Below are 20,472 nucleotides of genomic sequence, written 5' to 3' on the forward strand. Positions count from 1 at the left end.
CTGAAGCTACAGAGAAAGAATTGAGTGTGTGGAGAGAAAGTACGGGTAAACTGGATGCCAATGGTTGTTGGGTTGAATTGTCAGAGCATCAGAGATGGTTGTTACCCGATGCGTATGTGCTTGCAGTGGTTACAATGGCCCATGGAATGGCTCATATCAGTGTGAAAGAAATTTGTAAGTTGTTGGCCCCAGTATGGCAAAATGCTGGAATTCCTAAGTGTGCAGAGAATGTGGTCAAGAATTGCATGGTGTGTCTGAAATACAATCCTGGTAGGGGAACCCCAACTCCAGCTGGTCATTTTGCGCCTCCTACGTATCCGTTCGAGGTTTTGCAGCTAGATTTCATCCACATGGAAAGGTGCAACAATTTGAAATACGTACTCGTTGTTGTTTGTGCCTTTTCGAGATGGGTAGAAGCATATCTTCTAAAAGACAACACTGCCCTATCCACAGTTAAAGCCCTTGTGAAAGAATTTTCCCCTAGATTTGGAATGCCAAGAATGGTCTGGAGTGACAATGGGAGTGAATTTGTGGGTCGAGTGATGAAGAAAGTATGTGAAGGGCTAGGCATCCAACAGAAATTTCATGCTGCAAACCACCCCCAATCAGCTGGACTAGTAGAATACTACAACGGCACGTTAAAACTTAAACTGGCCAAAATTGAAGCGAGCTCTGGTCTTAAATGGCCTGACGCTCTGCCTTTAGCGCTCCTATCAACCAGAATGACTGTGCATTCGCGAGTGGGACTTAGTCCCTATGAAATTGTATTCGGCCGCCCGGCCAACATATGGGGAGTGCCAAGGCCGACCAAATTCAGTGAAATCGAACACCCTGTTTTACTTGACTATTTGTATGAATTGACGGCTAAATTGCGTGTTTTACACCAACAGGTTCACGATACTCTGCCTCAGGTCTCTGAAGCTCCAGGACACCCAATCAATCCTAGATCCTGGGTGCTGGTCAAGAACTTCCAGCGAACAAAGAATGACCAGCCCCGGTGGACCGGCCCTCACCTAGTTCTTCTGTCAACGAGATCAGCCGTTCAAGTAGAAGGAAAGAAGCACGGTGTACACTGCAAGAGGGTACCTTTGCCTCTGCCGTACGACCGGTGGGTCCAGGAGGGCATCGCTGACTCAGAGACTGAAACTGTGCCTCGATTTCTGCCTTTTAGTGCTGCACGTATAAAAGAAACAATTTCTGAAAAAGAAAGTGACAATATCTTGCAAGAAGCTGTGCCACCGTCAATTCGATTGGACACTACAAAGCCTGAACTCCTTTTCCAAGATCAAACAATACCTGGAAAGAAAATATATAATCTGAGGCCGAGAACTATGGCCAAATAAAATATTCTACCTCTTTGCTAATTTTTGAAAGTGCAGCCCTCTCATCTGAGAAACTTTTTTATTTTTGTTTTTCGAACCACCATCCGGGTTCCGCTGTAGGGTGGCGGTTGCCCAAAGTCTTTGGGGTGCAGCTGAAGACGTTAGGTCGACAGTTCTGGTTGGTCTAAGGGAGTTGCCCTGGACTGACAGAAGCATTCCTTAGCATAGAACACCCTACCATCGCGAGCAGCATTTTAGAGAGGATGGAGTTTTTCGAGATGGAGAGGCCTGCCAAAACTATGAACTTTAAATCCAGAATATGTAGACTGGTGACCACGAAACGCTTTTTGATACTATGTATTTTCATGTTATTAAGTGTAATGATGTTTTTAATAGGATATGTTTTATTCTCTTTTCGAGTGACATTTGCACCCACTACATCGCCCATACCTCCCCCTTCTACTGTTTCCTCACATTCTTTTCAACCTCTTCCTGAACATGAATCCGCTAGGAGATTAGAGTTTATCAATAACTCCTTTGTTCAGCTTTTGCACCAACACCAACTAGTAATGAACACGACTAACTGTTGGGTGTGTGGTCTTATGCCTCACACCACGGATAAAGGTATTCCTTATCTGGTCCTGCCATTCAGCCATAATGGTTCTGTGTGGGCATACAGAACGATGTTCATCTACGCACATGAAGTCTACCCCCTACGTTCTGTAACAGACAATCCTAAGAATAGTGCTCTAGTTAAGGGTATAGTAGACATGAATAAGGAAGATATTTCCTACGAAACTATCCCGAGAGATGAGACACTAGTATATATAGGATGGAACGTAACCGGATATGGAGTTACTCTGAGTGAGAAACAGCAGGGCCACTTATGTCTGCAAGGTACTGGCAAGAATCCCAGAGCTCAGTTAGGGAAGAGCATCTGCACTGAAACGTATGTTTTTGGGTCCCAGACTTCCCCTTCGTTCCTAGCAGCTAAGGGTACCTATTTCATCTGCCATGATAGAGCCTATACATGGTTGCCCCCTGACTTTTCAGGCACATGCTTTGTTTCATTCCTGTTGCCTCCCACCTACACAGCTGCTGCAGATTACCATAAGACAAGGATAGTTAGAGGTGTCTTCAGTAAAGAAGACACTGCAGGACAAGAATTTGGGGACTTCGTAAAGGGTTTTCTGCCGTTCTGGGGACCAATGGTTAACAGCAGGAACATAAGGCAATTGACAAGGGTGGTAGAATCCACCATAATTGATACTGCCGGTGCCCTTAGTAACTTGACTGCTGAGCTCCAGTCGGATCGTCTTATGACCCTTCAGAACAGGGTCGCATTAGATGTCATACTTGCAGACCGAGGTGGGGTATGTAAATTGATCCAATCGAGTTGCTGTGTTTTCATTCCAGATAACGCTCCAACAGTGTACCAGGCCATCTCCAAACTGCATAAGATTTCCGAATCTATTCATGTGGACAAAGGAGATTGGTCGTTGATGGGATGGCTCAGGGAACTGATATCCGCTTGGGGATGGAAAATTCTGATGGTCATTGGGATGATCTTAGCCATTTTTTTCCTGTTCTGTCTGTGCGTACAGTGTGCTCCTGCAATATGTGGCCTCTGTGCTACATCGTGTGTAAGGAAACCTGTATCGAGGGACGAGCTAAGTAATAGGATGATGCTACAGAAACACCTCAATGACATTAGGAATATAGACCTGGACTCGGATTAGCGTGAGTATAGGTTTCTTGCCTATGTAAGGGCAAAAGGAGGGTCTGTAGTACTTCAGATTCTGGACCCGTGTTATAAACATCATCGTAACATGACGATTTTGATATCAGAAGACCGAGAATGGCTAGTAGTCTATACACAAGCATTTTCGCTATATTCGAGTGACTATTTCACCCTGAAATCGTAGTTTTCGTCCTAAACCCTCGGCTTCCATTTTGTGAACGGCAGCCATTTTGTGAGTTACCCTCACATAGGCAGATGACTAAGGCCAAACCCGATTCTGAAGGTCACATACACCTTTGCTGACTTCTCTGTGACCTGGGCAAGCTGACTCCACTGCCCAAGGCCAAACCTGTTTGGTCAGTTCCTCTCCCAGTGGCCGAACGAGATAGTATCAAGGCACAACATGTCATAAACCTTTCATCGCACACAAACCACGCCTAATCTTGCACACAACTGACCCTGTTTTCTACTTTATGACTCGCCAACGAGGAGGAGGTGCCTGTTTTTATTGGGGGTCTGTCGATATCTGATGAAAATACTGGGCCTGGCCGGATAATTGATTGTGGGCTGAACAAACTGAAATATGGGCTTGTCATCATGACTCTGCTTTTCCTTTGTAGTGAAAACATGTGAATGGTCAACTGAAATGTAAAGAATGTTTGCCTAAAGCGTAATATTTTGTATAAAAAGAGAAGGCTGGCTTTGTAAGATTGAGCAATCTCCTGAGAATATACACCGTGTTGTACTTCTAGGACGCCTGTTACTTGGTTGCAGCCAATAAATTCGATCCTTGACTTCACCTAGAAGACTCTGTGTTTCTGTGGTCTAAGCAGGTACAACTCGAAGTCTTAGGGTGTACCCTGACACCGCTGGGTTATTGGTTCCGAAAAACCCAGTACTTCAAGTAGTGCTTCTGGCTGGAACACAGACGGACTGGTCAGGGTGAACTAATTTGGTAATAGATAATAGCATGCTGCTTGCCAGTATTTTAGCTAGGATTTCTGCCTCCGCGTTGAGCAATAATATCGGTGAGTAAGAGGAGCTTTTGTCTTTAGGTTTACCGTTTTTATGAATCACTACTATGGTTGCTATTCTCTGTTCCAACAGGAGAGTTCTCACCTCTTGGCTCTCCTGAAACATAGTTGTAAGATAGGGTGTGAGTCTGCTGGGGGCTAGTTTATACAGTTCGATAGGCAAGTCGTTTGGGCCCATTGCCTTGCCCGAGCTCAAGTCTTGTGTTGCTTTTTCTACCTCTGTAGCGACCAGCTCTTGCTCTAATTTCTTTCAAACTCATCAGAGAGCATGGGTAGGGAAATATCTTTCAGAAATACCTCTGCATCCTCTTCCGTATAGGTCGTTTGGGCTCTGTAAATTTGGTCATAGCAGTTACCAAATATGTTTGCAATTTCTTGCGGCTCAGTGTGCTTGTTATTAAAATCGTCGCTGAGTTCCACCACCACTCTATTAGCTAGCTCTCTTCGGTCCAACCATGCTAATAATTTCCCAGCCTTAACTCCCACCGCATATATTCTACTGAGAGTTGCCCTGTGTTGTGTTTTTGCAGTGTCTGTGGCTTGGGCCGTGTATTCTTTTGTCTTCAATTTCAAGGAGTATCTGACCTCATCTGGGTTGGTTAACCTTAATTGACTTTCCAATTCCAGTATGTCTGCTTCAAGACTTTCCATTACTATCTGCTTTTCTTTCTTGGTGCCTGCAATCAGGGAGACAGCATGGCCCCTGATTACAGTTTTAAAGGCTTCCCATAGTGTCTGAAAAGATTCTACTGAATCTTTGTTTTCCCAGAAATAAAGATCTATTTCTTTCACTAGCTTTTCTTTTACTGAGGGAACCTTAAGATACCATGGGTTTATTGGGGCCACTCTTCCAATCTGTGACTACCCAACTTCTATCAGGGCCCAGATAGGCGAGTGATCTGATATTCCCCTCGCTAGATGTCTCACTTTATTTATTTATTTTTATTTACTTGAGTTTTATATAGCGCTGGCTAAACCAGGAGGTATAGTGACCTGCTCTAGCTGATCCGCTGGTGTGATCACATAGTCAATTCTGGACATGCTGAGGTGAGCACCTGAATAATATGTTTATTGTTGTTCCATAGGGTGACGTGCCCTCCAAGTATCGACGAGTCCTATTGCGTCCATGAAATTATGTATCTGTGTACATGAAGGCAGCACATTTTTAGGGGGCCAGTGATCGAAGCTATTGGATAGAATCGAGTTGAAATCTCCTCCTACAAGAAGCCTTCCCTCCGGCAAGGGAAGCAACAGGTCACCAAAGGCTGAGGCTTGGAGGCCAGGTGGAATAAACACCGACACCAAGTTCAATATACGGCCCTCCCATCTCCCCGAGATCGCGACAAATCAACCTAGGTTATCTGGCCAGGTGCTGTCAATTGCCAATTGGAAGCTTTTACGTACCATTATGCCCACTCCCCGAGATCCAGTTTCGAATGAGTGTGCCGCGATTTGGTAACCCCATCTGGTCAATCCCTTACATGCGATTCCCAACAAGTGCATCTCCTGGAGTAAAACTACACTGGGCGAATGTCGCTTGATATATTGTAACACTATGCCTCTCTTTAGTTTATCGCCCAGACCGTTTACAATCCAGCATAACAATTTAAGTCCCTGCTTCAGAAGTGGACCCATCGCTAACTAACAGAATGATGCGTTTCATCCCCCGAGTTTCTTCAGACCTCTTGCTAACCAAATATTGCACTGTCAAACATCCTGCATACCATTGCTTTCGTCTCCTAGTGCAAAGTGTGTGATCCCAATTGATCAGAGTCCATCGTCGCATGTCATCAGTATTCAAACTAAACACAAAACACAACAAACTTCTCTTATTCTTTTTCTGTCAGGACATATATCTGAATGCATCATATTCTGTTTCCCATCATTAGTGTCGGAGTTGCTTGCTGACAGATTACCCTCCTCCCTGCTTCCCTGCACTCTGGGCTTGAAACTGCCCATGTCCCCAACTATGCAGAGTGCCTGTCGCCCTATGTATGTTAGGGGGAGGCCCCAGGCCGGACCCCCGGGTTCCCACTCCACCAATCAATTTGTACTCATGTCTCAGTTACTCATTAGTGTTAGTGCCATAGAGTCACTTATCGTTCCGGTGTAATTCAGTCTGGCTGCGGCGTAGAGTCTGCCTGTCCCTCAGCGATGGGCGCCAGTCCCCTCCATCACCTTTGATGAGGGATCGTTTAGTCCACCTTGCTGCAGAGGTTTTGAGTTCCAGAGGTGCTCTTTTCCTTTTCTTGGATTGTGGTCTTTTGCTGGTCTCCATCCCTCCAGCCAATCTGCTGCGAATTCTGGCATTTAAAAAAAACAGGACCTTCCCTTCTCCTCAACTCTAAGCTTCGCTGGGGATAACATCGAGTATCGAATACCCTGATTACGTAGCTGCCTCTTGACCTCCAGAAAGTTCCTCCTTTTATTCTGGACTGTGACGCTAAAGTCAGGGTAGAAGTTGACCTTGGTGTGTTCAAACTTAATCGGCGGCGCCGTGCGGGCACTTTGTAAGATGGTATCTCGATCCCTAAAATGTAGAAGTCTCGCCAATAGGGGTCTGGTGGTGCCCGGTTTCGGCATACCTCCTGGAATCCGGTGCTCTCTTTTTACTGTGAAAAACGTGAATAGGTTCTTTGGTTTCAGGTAGTCGCAGATAAGTGTTTCGACAAAGAGGTCTATCGCTGGTCCCTCCGCCTTCTCTGGGACCCCCAGTATCTTAATGTTATTTCTACGTCATCTGCCTTCATAATCGTCCAGTAAGCTCTCCATTTTCTTACTGGCCACTTGAAGTTCTTTGATTTCAGGATGCATTAGATTTGTCTCACCACATAACTCTGTAGTGACCACCTCCATGTTTTTAACTTTCTCACTTATATTGTGCATGTCTGCCCTCATCAGTGTTACCTCAGGCATAATAGAGTCCATTCTTGTTTCTAGGGATGTCCGTATTCCCACTAAGGCCTCCATAATATCTTTTAGTGATGAGTCGCCACTTTCCGGCCCCATTTCTTCTCCCCCTTACCAAGGGTATCTGGTTCGGACTGCTTCTGCGTTGCAAACTTATCCAGTTTAGTTTGGAGGGTCCCTTTTAATCCTTTTTTTCCAGGCATTGTGATCAGTTGACTGATGCTCTTGTGGGGCTCGATCAGTTATTGTATGCTTCCAGGCCCGCGGTCCATCTGTGGAGTCGTCTTTGCTGCTTATTTTCTGTCACCAGGGGTCTCCAGTAACTTTAGTGGTTTGCACTTTTGACCGTGGCCTTATGTGTCCGGATAGGGCCCCCGACTGAGTCCCTCACTGCGATTTCCTGGTCCCTTTTGCGTGGTATTCAGATATGGGTCGCCTGGCTCTCCTGGAGGGACTTACACTGTCTGGACCCCGGCAGGACCCGTATATTGGCTCATCTGGTCCGTTTCAGGACTTAGGCAAGCGATGGCCTCTCTTATGCTGCTTCGGAGAGTAGGCTGATCTCATTCACTGCTCTCCCCTTGCCTGCTTGCTGTCTTTTCAGGCCCCTGCGCCAGCAGCGTTTAAAACTGGTAGTTCCCACCGCCTCAACACCTCCGCTTAGCAGAGCGACGATCATGCCCGAGGGTTCCTGCTCGCCTGCTGTTACACGCTGGTGCCTGGGTCCATGCTCTCTGGCCGCTGCACCCTGCTTCTTTTATTTGCAGCCCTGTCTGGCTGCACGCTGTGCGCATGTTTTTATTATTGTCTGGTGCCTTCTTCTACGCTGTGTATGTGCCTCGGCCGATCTATATCTGGTGGGTCTTGCTCCACTGCGCGCACTCACCAGGAGTTACTGGCAGGGTTGCACTGCTCTGGCTGCAATGGTGGCTGGTGTTGTTGGGCGCCTGTCTCCCGCGGTTTCAATTCAGCCCTCCTGCATCACTCACACGGCCTTTATTTGCTGAACTGATTATGGCGTCTTGCGCCGGGTCGCTCACTGTCCTGCAGTTCCCTCAATCCGTGACTGCCGCTCTTGTGCTTTCTGGGTCTCTATGACCCTCGCTGGTGTCTTCTGTGCTGTCAGCCGGGCTATTACTTAAATTTAGGCCGGGGATTCTCCTCCTGCATAGACCTCACCTCCCAGTACTGGCTGTTATTTCACCTGTGTTGATCGCCACTGTTCAGGATCGTCTTTTTCAGGGTATCTAATGTGCATTTGAATCTTGATCAGACATGAGTTTCGGATCTATGACAGATTCATTACGGGCAGAAGCCCAGGGAGTCACTGAGCCCTACTGGAGTGGGCCATCACAAACGGCTCCGAAGCCACGGCCCCACTAATTATTATTTTCAATAGAAAACATGTACAAAAGAATCCCAAAGCATGATCTATAAATATTTACAGCAAGATGATGATTGGCAAGTTTCACAAGGAAGTTTAGAACAAACAGACAGCTTCCAGCTCAGGTGTACAGATGGTACTTCAAGCAAGTGGCAGCAGAAGCTGGCTTTGTTTTGTGCATGCACTTCCAATGTGCTCATAATTAATGTGACTTGTACTGTTGTTCTTCTACAGAGGAAGCTGTACCCCGGTTTTGTGTTTGCCAGAGTTTGGAGCAGGATGCAATTCAATGAGCACTGAAGCAGGTTGTGCCATTCTCATACCGTGCTATGGCTAGAAGAATAACCGCCTAGATCAGTTATCAATTACAGATCCTGTTTTTGACCTTCAATCTAGCGCAATTGCAGCAGGTAATCATACTTTTTTGGTGGACCATAGGGTTTGAAGATGAGACTAGAAGGAGGTAAAAAAAGGTACAATGGGCATCTGGATTGACATTTGTATTGCACTGATACTAGGAGGACTAGACTGCTTATTGTATAGCTCCATGCCTATCCCGGTGACAGCAAAGAGGAGAAACATAAATGGCCTGAGAAGCCCTTAATCCCCCCAAAAAAAGGCAATTTTAACTCACAGTCAGCATTGCTGGCATTCTGCAGTTTGTCAAATTCTTGGTAGTCCTCACAATACGGCTCTTCCTCGTGCTTAATACGAAATAAAACCCCCTCATGGTCTGTTATAAAAAATAAATACAACTATAGTATTACAAATTACAGATATACACATAATACCATAGAATACATTATATAAGGAAAACAAGAATCACCATTCCATTGATATCCAACTACCTAATCAAGGAGCAGACATGGACTAAAATAGTATCTAGTCTCTTGCTCAAGTGCATCAAATGACCTCTCAAGGAGGAAGCTGACATTGAAATATTTGACTTCGCAGTAAGAAATTTATCAAAATGAATACTGCCGCCACAACACACAACGCTGCAGCACAAACACACTCACATGTGTATTAACGCACAAGTTACTACTTGTGTAATAATATATCTGTAAGAGACATTAGTTAGTGATAGATTCCTTACCTTAGAATATCCCCAGGCGTCAGACTGGATCCGGAAATTTTTTGCGCAGCAGTACCCATGCGCGTCGGTAGGCGTCGTCCGCGGCTTCGTGTCCGTCGTCGGCGTCGTGGGCGCCGTGATGACGTCGTCGGAGTACTTAGACGCCGCCTCCGTGCGCTGACGTCAGTTCTTATACACAGCTTTTCCGCGCCAGAAACGCAGAGCCATGATAAAAACCAACACTGGTGCCATGAAACTAGGGCTCTGAAAGGGGATGACCTTAACCCTAGATATCGGTTCGCAGAACGGGGAGGATGGGTGAGTCGGTAAGGAATCTATCACTAACTAATGTCTCTTACAGATATATCGTTACACAAGTAGTAACTTGTGCATCTGAAAGAGACACGTTAGTGATAGATTCCTTACCTTAGAATAGATACCCCAGCAATACCAACCCCGGTGGTGGGTCTGCGAACCAATAATCACACCAGAAAGTCCTGGAGGACGGAACGGCCAAAGAAGCCATCCCTCTGGACGTGGCTGTCCAGGCAGTAGTGTCTTGCGAACGTGTGCAACGAGGCCCACGTAGCTGCCTGACAACTGTCCTGCAAGGGGACTCCCCGGCCCAGGGCAGTAGTAGTCACTGTGGCCTGAGTGGAATGGGCCCTCAGCCCAACAGGAGGTTCCTTTTTAGCCAAAGAGTAGCACGCCTGGATGCACAACACGATCCACCGAGAGATGGTCCGTTTGTGCACCGCCCGTCCCTTCTTCGCGCCCACATAACCAACAAAGAGTTGGTCATCCACCCGGAACTGGCGTGTGTGATCCAGATAGTATGAGAGCGCATGTTTTGGGTCCAGACGGTGGAGCCTCTCTTCCTCTTTCGAGGGATGCGGAGGCAGAAAGAAGGTGGGCAAGGTGATGGACTGCCCGATGTGGAAGGCTGTGACTACCTTGGGCAGGATAAAGGGTCTTGTCCGCAACACAACCTTGTCCAGATGGACAGAAAGGAAAGGAGGTTTAGAGGAAAGAGCCTAGAGCTCACTCACTCTCCTGGCAGATGTGCTGGCAACCAGGAAAGCAGTCTTAAGTGTAAGAAGACGGAGAGGGCAGTTATGAAGCGGCTCAAAAGGAGCGCACATCAGGTAAGTTAAAACCAGGTTCAAGTCCCACTGGGGCATCACGAAAGGAACAGGAGGGAACATATGAGTGATGCCCTTTAAGAATCTGTTAATAATCGGGGACTTAAACAAAGAAGGCAGATCAGGTAGCCTAAATAAGGCGGAAAGGGCAGAAAGGTAGCCCTTGATAGTGCCCAGAGCAGAGCCCTGCTGGGCAAGAGAAAGAAGGAAGAGGAGAACCTCAGAAAGGGAGGCAGAGAGTGGATCCACAGCCTTTGCTGTGCACCATGACACAAATCTGTTCCACCTGCAGGCGTATACCGACTTTGTGGAGGGACGCCTGGCTGCCAGAATGACATTACAGACTTCAGGAGGCAAGTGAAATGGCCTCAACTGTCGCCGCTCAATCTCCAAACATGGAGGTGGAGACTGGATAGGTTCGGGTGGAGGACCGTCCCCTGCTGCTGCGACAGAAGGTCCTCCTGAAGAGGCAGACGAATCGGGGGATTGACAGACATGCTGAGTAGCTCTGTATACCAATATTTTCGTGCCCAGTCCGGAGCCACAAGGATAACATGGGCCCGTTCGTGCCTGATCTTCTTCAGCACTCTGGGCAGAAGTGGTATAGGCGGAAAGGCATACAATGGACCGTAACTCCACTCGCGACGAGAAGCGCCTCCAAGTGAGTGCCGCCTTGGAAATTCCAACACGCAGAACTGATGACATTGCACATTCTCTTCTGTGGCGAATAGATCTACCCAAGGCTCTCCCCACTGCTGAAAGAGGCGCGCCAAGTCCGAGTTCATACGCCATTCGTGATCCATCATGCACCGACGGCTGAGTTCGTCCGCCCTGGCGTTCAGGGAGCCTGCCAGGTGTTGAACCACCAGGGTCACACCCTGATGTTCCAGCCACTGCCAGAGGCGCAGAGCCTCCTGGCATAGGGTCCACGACCCCACCCCGCCCTGTTTGTTGCAGTACCAAATGGCGGTGGTGTTGTCCGTGAACACCTGCACTACACTCCCCCGGACAGAGGGGAGGAATGCCTTCAGACCAGAGGCCTCTGATCTCCGCCTCTCCCTTGTGCCCCCCCAGCCCTGGAGGGACGCGTCCGTCACAACTACGTGCTCCGGTTGGGGTAGGGAGAGGGATCTGCCGCTGACGCAATCGCGGTCCGTGAGACACCACTGAAACTGTCTTGCAGTGCCCTCCGAGATCAAGACATGGTCGGACAAGTTGCCCTGATGCTGGGCCCACTGAAACTTCAGGTCCCACTGCAGAGCCCGCATCCGCCACCGGGCGGGATGCACCAGAAGGATGCAGGAGGCCATCAGCCCCAGAAGCTGCAGCGTCAACCTGACCGAGACACGGGATAAAGGCTGAAAGATCGGAATCAGAGCCTGAATATCCCAAACCCGCTGTTCAGGAGGATATACCCGAAAATGCGCAGAGTCCAGAACAGCTCCGATGAAGAGGAGCTTCTGAGAGAGACACAGGTATGACTTCGGCACATTGATGGAGAACCCCAGCAGGTGCAGGGGGTCGGCCGTAGTCTGGAGGTGGCTGACGACTGTCTGGGGCGAGCCCGCCTTCAACAACGGGTCGTCGAGGTAGGGGAAGACTGAAACCCCTAACCTGCGCAGATGAGCTGCGACCACCGCCTTCGTGAACACCCGTGGGGTGCTGGTAAGGCCAAAGGGGAGCACGGTAAACTGAAAGTGCTCGTGGCCTACCGTGAACCGCAGGTAATGCCGGTGGGCCGGCAGGACGGGGATGTGAAAATAAGCCTCTTGCAAGTCCAACGCTACCATCCAGTCTCCAGGGTCTAGGGCAGCTAAGACCTGAGCCAATGTCAGCATCTTCAACTTCTCCCTCCGGAGGAAGCCGTTGACGTTCCGTAGGTCCAAGATAGGGCGTAGGCCCCCTTTGCCCTTCTTGGGTACCAGAAAGTAGTGGGAGTAACAACCACACCCTACTTCTGGCAGCAGAGCTCCCAAAATGGCTGCCGCAAGTTTTTGAGTCCAGCAAGGCAAACCTGGAGGTGAATACAGAGGTGTGGTCACAGGAAAAGTAGCGCCCAGTAACAAGAGGAAAGCGATGTGTGTTACGCGCTGTGAGGGCTTCACGCTCCAGGAGATGCGCTGCGGGAGTTATCGCGGTAGCGAGGGACCGCAAGGCGGAACAGTACTGGCCACGACGGAGATACACTGCAGCGGCTGACTGGACGCTTCATTTGGGGTCATATAGCTATGAGGTGAGAGCACGCAGTGAACCACTATTGCGGCCGAGTGGCGGTGAATCTTTGCAAACAGGCGACTGCATGGTACAACTGACTGTTATGCATACAAACCACGGGCAGCGACGCTGGGGACACGCATATCCTTGGTCAGAACCTGGGAGCTTACTGAGAGGGCTTGTACTGACATGTAAGCACTGTGAAAGTTATGTAGGCCACACATGGGAGGCCCGACAGGGATGAGGGATACTTTGCATAGCACTTGCACTCCTACTGCCCTTTAGAGACTGCGCCAGCACCGCAACCAACACTGAACTATCCCCCACACTGGGGTTGGTGCGTGGGCAGTGAAGCGCTGTGCATAGAGAGCAGGTGCCGCTGAGGAGATAGGTCCCTGATCGGTGAAGTTTAAGGAGGACGGCGGAGAGAGGAAGGACCGGCGATCACCGTGAAAACATCAAGACGGGCACTGAGAGCTGTTGAGAGGAACGGGGAGCGCAACAGCCGTCCAACAGGGACCTTAGTTCGGGGGATTAGCGCTGGGCCCCCCCACCCCCTCACACTGCCGAGAGACTTAGCCAATGGGTTGTGAACCAGCGACAGAGAAGGTGCATGGCATGACATGGAACCTGGCAGTGTGGCACAAAGCATGTAAAGAGGCCAACACTAATACAGTGGCCAAGCCCAAAAAACAGTGGTATGCAGCGAGTTTTCAGAGCCTACAAGGACACGAAAGACAACAAAGCTGCAATGTAGTCACCCCACACAGTGATTGCTCCTGAAATACTGCCTATACCTGCCTAAAATGATGGCCGCAACAAACCCTCCTGGGTCTCTCCTGACCTTATCTCCCTCCTCCCCTACCCCTCCCCGCTCTACACTTCTCCACTTTCCTGCTACTGACCTTTGCCCTCACCTGTCCTGGCCCTTAGTCCCCACCCTGTTTATCTGTGAACTTTACCTCGTAAATTGAGACCTAGCTATTTTGTCTGATGCCCGATGGAGCTACCTGGTTTAGCTATAGGGGAGACAGGTCGGGGATTCCCTCCTTGGATGTCACCTACCCAGTCGGACTTTAGACAGACTTCCTTTCTTCTCTCCTGTCGTATCCTCCCGCATCCTCCCTCGATTTATGTCTCTCCTTCTCTCCTCTCTCAATGTATTGAGAGACTGAACTATTTTGTCTGATGCCCGATGGAGCTACCTGGTTTAGCTATAGGGGAGACAGGCCGGGGATTCGCTCCTTGGACGTCACCTACCCAGTCAGTCTTTAGACAGACTTCGTCTCACCTGTCGTCTCTTCCCTCATCCACCCTTTCTCACCTCCCCTGCCCCATCCACTACTTTTCTCTCTCCTTTCTCACCTCTCCTAATTGTATTGCCTATTTTTGATATATTATGTAATTGTTGATCTTTTTCTGTTACATTGTTGATTCTCATGTAAAGCACTCTGATACCTTCGGGTCTAGCCAACGCTATATAAAACTCTTTAAATAAATAAATAAATAAATAAATAAATAAATAAAAGGAACGTGCTCGATGGCCCCCTTGGCCAAGAGGGCCGTAATTTCCTCTTGTAGAAGTCTCAAGTGGTCCCCCGACACGCGGTGGTACTGCGGTGGCATGGCTGGAGGGGACGCCTCGAAGGGGAGGGAGTAGCCCCTTCGGACGATTTGCAGCACCCACCTGTCCGAAGTGACAGTGCGCCAGTGGTGGTAGTGATGGTGAACCCTGCCCCCACTGGCGTTCACATGGGCCTGAAAGCACGGACTAGGAGGGTTTTGAGGCGGCTGCTGCAGGGGTAGGTGTGGACTGGCCTCGCCGTTGTCCCCAACCGCAGCCACGGCGGTTTCCACGTCCGCCACCACGCTGGATGGTAGTCTGCAGCCCGTGGCTGGCAGGACGTGTGGGGGCGCCCCTTCCTTGGCGACGAAAGGAGCGAAAGGCAGCCGTTTACTGGCGCGGGGCCGAGAGGCCCAAGGACTTGGCCGTAGACCTGGAGTCCTTAAAGCGCTCAAGCTCATGGTCTGCCTTGTCGCCAAGGAGGAGACGGCCATCGAACGGCATGTCCATAAGTGTGTTCTGGACATCAGCCGAGAAGTTGGCAGATCTCAACCAGGTGTGGCGACGAATCGCCACCGTCGTTGCCATCGCTCTGCCCAGTGAGTCAGTAGTGTCCAGCCCACACTGGATGGAATAACGCGCCTCATCCCGACCCTCCATAAGGGCTTGGCCGAGTTTAGCCCGGACCTACATTGGACATTCTGGCAGCACGTCCACGACCGTGTCCCGCAGAGAGAGGTGTGGCCCAAGAGGCATGTGGTGTTGACGGACCGCAACCCTAAACTTAGGGAGGAGAATACTTTCTTCCCGTATTGCTCGTACCTCTTGGATTCCCGGTCGGGGGGAGCCGACAAGAATGCGGTCTGGGAATTAGAGGCCTGAATGACCAGGCTCTCGGGAGTGGGGTGGGTAGACAGAAAACAAGGGTCGCCCAGAGCCGGGCGGTGGCGCTTGGCCAAGTTCCTATCCACAGGCTGAACTGTAGCGGGCTCGGACCAAGTGCCCAGAAGAACGTCTGATAAGGCCTCATTAACCGGCAGCAGACGCTCGGCCGAGCTTGACTGCGGTTTAAGGACCCCAGTGAGGAGGTTAGTCCTCACGGCCGCGACAGGGAGCTCAAGGCCCAAGGCCTTGGCCGCCCTCATCAGCACCAAACTATAAGCAGCCCCCTCCTCCGTAGCCACGCTAGGAGGGGAGACAAAACCAGTGTCGGGCGAAGTGTCCAGACCACTGGCCTCCCCAAACTCTCCTGTCCAGTCCTCAGACCCCTCCCAATCCCCCTTGTCACCCATCGCCTGGTACTCAGGCTCAAAGGATGGGGCTGGGTCGTAGAAGTAAAAATCTCCCATCGGCGTCGTATACGGCGCCGAGCGGCGCCGCTCCGACCCGAATCGAGGGCAGGACCAGGGACGGCGTTGTCCTGGGACGGCGCCGGGGGCGACACCGTTGGGGTCGGCACTGGCGAGGTCGTGAGGTCGACCGGCGGCGACCCGGATCCGGATCCAGTGGTGGGGCCCTGCGGCATCGGGACCGAAGTCGCCGACGTCGCCGAAGCACCCGACGACGCCGGGGCCGAAGCATCTGGCCCGTGCAAGCACCCAGTCGGGGCCGCTTGGCCCGGAGGCGCCGCGGAACCCGATGGAGGAGCAGACCTCATGGCCATGCGGAAGTCATCAATCTCCCCCAGCGTCGCGTTCTGCCCAGGGACCGGTTGGTATGGAGCAGGCCGCGACACCTGCGGCTCCGATGGAGCCGCATGGGCGGTGTCGCCCGAACCTCCGGCCGCGGCGCGCGAGCGTCAGGGGGAGTCAGAAGAGCGATGGTGCCTCTTCGACTTCTTGTGCCTCTTACCTGAGGACTTCGAGCCCGAAGACCGATGACGACTCCCGGAACTGTGGTGACTCCGGCCCCGCGACCGGTCCCTCAACCTCCTTTCGGACCGGGACCTCGAGCGGCGCGGGGCGGACTGCCGAAGCTCGAGTCACTTACGGGACGGCTCCCGTCTAGCTGTAGACGTCAGGGCCCGGCAGTCGGAGCAGGACTTGTCGTCGTGGTCCAGGCCTAGACAGTGCAGGCACCGGCGATGGGGGTCGGTAACCGACATCAGTCGGTTGCAGTCGGCGCAGGGCTTGAACCCAGGCATCCGTACCAGCACCGTCGGAGTCGAGAGACTTCAAAGTAGATCAAAAAGGATCGTAAAAAGTTAGTCAAAAATTGACTAGGGTACAACTTTTTCCGGATCTGCGCTTGCTGGCGTGGAAAAAAGAAGAACTGACGTCAGCGCGCGGAGGCGGCGTCTAAGTACTCCGACGACATAATCACGGCGCCCACGACGCAGACGACTGACGCGGAGCTGCGGATGACGCCTACCAACGCGCATGGGTACTGCTACGCAAAAAAGTTCCGGATCCAGTCTGACGCCTGGGGATATTCTAAGGTAAGGAATCTATCACAAACGTGTCTCTTTCAGATTGGGTTTAATAAATATTGACAAAGATTGAAAAACAATTTGATTGCCAGGTCTGATCTATTTATTTACCCTTATCAGGAGTTTGTAGGTGGCATTTTTGAACACAAGAAACATTAAAACATAGTAAGTGACACATAAGTAAACTGGTTTGTAAAGCAATTCAACAGAGAGTAACAGATCACAATCTGTCAGGAAGAAGCAATATAAGTTCTCTGGAAGATGTTTTATGTGCAGAGAAAATTACAATATTTTCCTCTACACAAAACTTGGGACAGATGGCAAAGAAGGGCCAACCCACAAATGAGTGGCAGAAAGCTAACTTTACAGCACTCTAAGGGGCTAATTTAGAGCTTGGCGGAAAGGATACTCCATTGCAATGGGCAAACTGAAGGCCAGTCCACTTAATTTACAGATGGGTGGACCTTAAGTATGTCAGCAATAAAGATTATTTCATCACTGACATACTCCCCCAACAGCCCGACGGAGTCGGAGGTTTGCCGTCCTGATGTAGAGTGGAGGGTTGAATGGCCCAGTTTTCACTGTCCCTTACCGCTAAGTAAAACTTGGCAGTGAAAACTAAAAAAATTACCCCAAAATACGGAAGACAACACTTCTTTGTGTGTGTGTGTTTGTGTGGTGGGGGAGGGGGCAGGAGTCATTGTTTTTTGTATTTCCGAAAACAAAATCCTGCTTTGGTAAAAGTTCGATGGAAAGTACCGCCATTGTTAAGACATGTCTGCTGGACCGGCGTACATCTCTAAATATGGCAGGCAGAGGTCCCTCGCTATTGTGGGAGTAAAGTACTATGCTATACCGACAGATTTACTTCTGTCTACCAAAGTGTAATTCAGGCTCTAAATCTGCTGACAAGAGGGCCACTTGTTAACCAATGTGGGGATCATAAAAAACTCCAGAGCATTTGTAATTTACCTGCACTGGGGTCAGTGGGGCTTCCTTGAATTTCTTCTCCAAGATGATCAAAAAAAACTGGAACTGGCTTGTCTTCTTTCCTCAAACCAAGGTCATTGCTCACAATAGGATGCCCTGTAAAACAGATTAAACTGGTTAGAGCATGCAATTGTGCACATGTTAAGCTCAGGGCTTTTGATAAACTTTTGGTCGAGGATAGGCGAATCATATAAAAAAAAAGTTTAGAACTACAGGACCTAAATTCTGTGCAGGGCACATATTCGACACTTCTAGATTTTTTAAAATGAGCTTTGCATAGGGAAAGGACATACTAATATATAATTAGACCTAAAGCTTTTGGGATAGTGGGCAATTAGAGGGGGGGGGGGGTGAAGAAGGCGAGAGTTTTATTTGCCAAAGTAATAATACCCACTTACAAGGCGTTTAAATGGCAATAAAAAATATGGAAAATTTTAAAAATGAACTTTTGTGAGTGCCTATGGAAATATGTGCTTTTTGAACACTGATACCACCTACAGCATACAGCAGTCTCCATGGTAATCTCCCTTTGGTACTTTCGTAGGGCAAATGGTTTTCTGTGGGTTAAGAGTTTTACTTTGGAATAATAAGGATAAAACAATCTCTTCTTCCATGGGCAGGGCTGGCCATTCAGGCACTCTGGAATTTCCCTTAGAAGCTGTAGGTGAGGGTGCTGGTTTCAGAGTAAAACAGAATCTCGTGACTCAACCATTGCCCCATGTCCCCGTTGTAGTAATGGCTTCCTGCAGTTTGGGTCTGGTTTGAATCTTTTTGTAAGGGCTGGTTTTGGATTCCAGTCCAGCCTTGCTTCTTCCTCACCTGTACTGTGTCGACTGGTTGCTTTTCCTGCTTCTGTGTTCCAAGATGTTTGCAGATGAAGTCTGTCATCTCTATTTATACTGAACACAGTACTGGAACTTGTGTCATCTGTTAAAAAAAGGCAGAAATACATTTTGTACATGTTCAAATAAAACATTGTATTACTTTTTATACCAGATTATTCTGTACAATGTCCACTTACTTCTCTCCGGCATTACACCCAAACTTGATGAATTGCTTTGTGTTGGAGAAGCAAGCTTCCTAACTAAGGCAATTTTACACAAAGTAAAAGCAATACAATTATTAAATATTTTCTCAGATCAGGCCTATGCCATTCACTTTGTTTAATATATGTTATGAAACAAGGGAACCCAACAATTTTCGAGAACCTGGGGTAAAACATTGTTCGATAAACAGTGGTTCAAATAGTCTCATAAGTGTTAAAGACACCTATGGTCTTAAGCAAATTTGAGACCAAACCTTATATAATACAGCAAAGGCAAGTATAAAAGAAGGCCACTACATAGCGCTGTAATGCAATTAATTTATTGGTTGCATAGTATTGAGACATTTGAGACAAGGTGTATGAGCACCTACTATCTGGTAGGCGAAATATGGAGATAATCAATATGTCCAGCGTGTTCTTCGTTTCAAGCACAATTCCTGGAGCTCTCTCTTGGCGTCCCGACTGACTTGGATGAGGACATTTGTAATTATTTACTCTACCAAGTCTCTGGCTCACTAGCCCACCCAGCAGCGGTGGTAACAGTTAAGGCACCCCTTGCCTAATCCTTTCACTACAAGCTTCTTTTTTGCATAATTTATGCATCACTCTATGCCCGAAAAAGTTTTGTTTTGAGTTATACTGGGTACTCCCTCGGGTATGGACAAAGCTACACCTCTGTGAAGAGCTCTAATTAGAGCACAACACTGTGTATGGGGTTGCTTTTACTCATTTCAGGTTGGCTTGAGTTGGTATTTTACCAATTCAAAGCTGTAATACTGTGCTTGGAGGGATAAATGGCTTTTGTCATTTTACAGCTCGGCAAGGACAGCACTGTGCTAGTCCTATTCTTAAAGACTTTGCTGTAGAAATGGCACAAGACTTTGTCCTTTTCTATCTCGGCGTGGATGGCACTGTGCAAATCCTATGCTTAAAGACTTTGATAGAAAAGCAGACATTTCAGGGGAGCAGATCTAGAGGGTCGCTGGTGTTGAGAGTGCTCTAACAGGAGCTGCTTTCCACCTAAACTTGAGAACTACCCAGAGTTCTCTCCTTCTGTTTTGCATAATTTATGCGTCACTATATGCCTGAAAAGGTTTTGTTTTGACTTATACTGGGTGCTCCCTTGGGTCTGGACAAAGCTATACCTCGCCGAAGAGCTGTAATTAGAGGGAAACACTGTGTCAGGGGTTGCTTGTACTCATTTCAGGTTGACTTGAGTTGGTATTTTACCAATTCAAAGCTGTAATACTGTGCCTGGAGTGATAAATGGCTTTTGTCATTTTACAGCTCGGCAAGGACAGCACTGTGCTAGTCCTATGCTTAAAGACTGTGCTGTAGAAATGGCAAAATACTTTGTCCTTTTCTATCTCAGTGTGGATGGCACTGTGCTAATCCTATGCTTAAAGACTTTGATAGAAAAGCAGACATTCGAGGTGAGCAGATCTAGAGTGTCGCTGGTGTTGAGAGTGCTCTAACAGGAGCTGCTTTACACCTAAACTTGAGATCTACCCAGAGTTCCCTCCTTCTGTTTTGCATAAATATATATATTAAAAAAAAATTCTCTGAAAAAACAAAGGTTACAGGGAAGTTATAGTTAGGAAATAGAATTTAAAAAGACTTACA

At 48.8% G+C, this 20,472-nt stretch overlaps 2 protein-coding genes across 2 annotated transcripts in view; one reads left to right on the top strand and one right to left on the bottom strand.

Moving 5' to 3' along the window:
• The window catches only part of LOC144818763 (uncharacterized), a 157,901-nt gene that overhangs the window by 18,798 nt on the left and 118,631 nt on the right, over nt 1-20,472 (bottom strand). The window contains exons 4-6 of the mRNA XM_078676491.1: nt 18,624-18,731; nt 17,787-17,900; nt 9,026-9,124 (exon numbers count right to left, since the gene is read on the bottom strand). Of these exons, the coding sequence (XP_078532617.1) occupies nt 9,026-9,124; nt 17,787-17,900; nt 18,624-18,731 (321 nt within the window). The remainder of the gene's footprint in view (nt 1-9,025; nt 9,125-17,786; nt 17,901-18,623; nt 18,732-20,472) is intronic.
• Nucleotides 1,586-3,061, top strand: LOC144819140 (endogenous retrovirus group PABLB member 1 Env polyprotein-like). Its single transcript, XM_078677122.1, has one exon. It carries the CDS (start codon nt 1,586-1,588, stop codon nt 3,059-3,061), a length of 1,476 nt encoding a protein of 491 aa, XP_078533248.1.

Source organism: Lissotriton helveticus, chromosome 2_1 (assembly GCF_964261635.1).
Source record: "Lissotriton helveticus chromosome 2_1, aLisHel1.1, whole genome shotgun sequence".
NCBI classification, from domain to species: domain Eukaryota; kingdom Metazoa; phylum Chordata; class Amphibia; order Caudata; family Salamandridae; genus Lissotriton; species Lissotriton helveticus.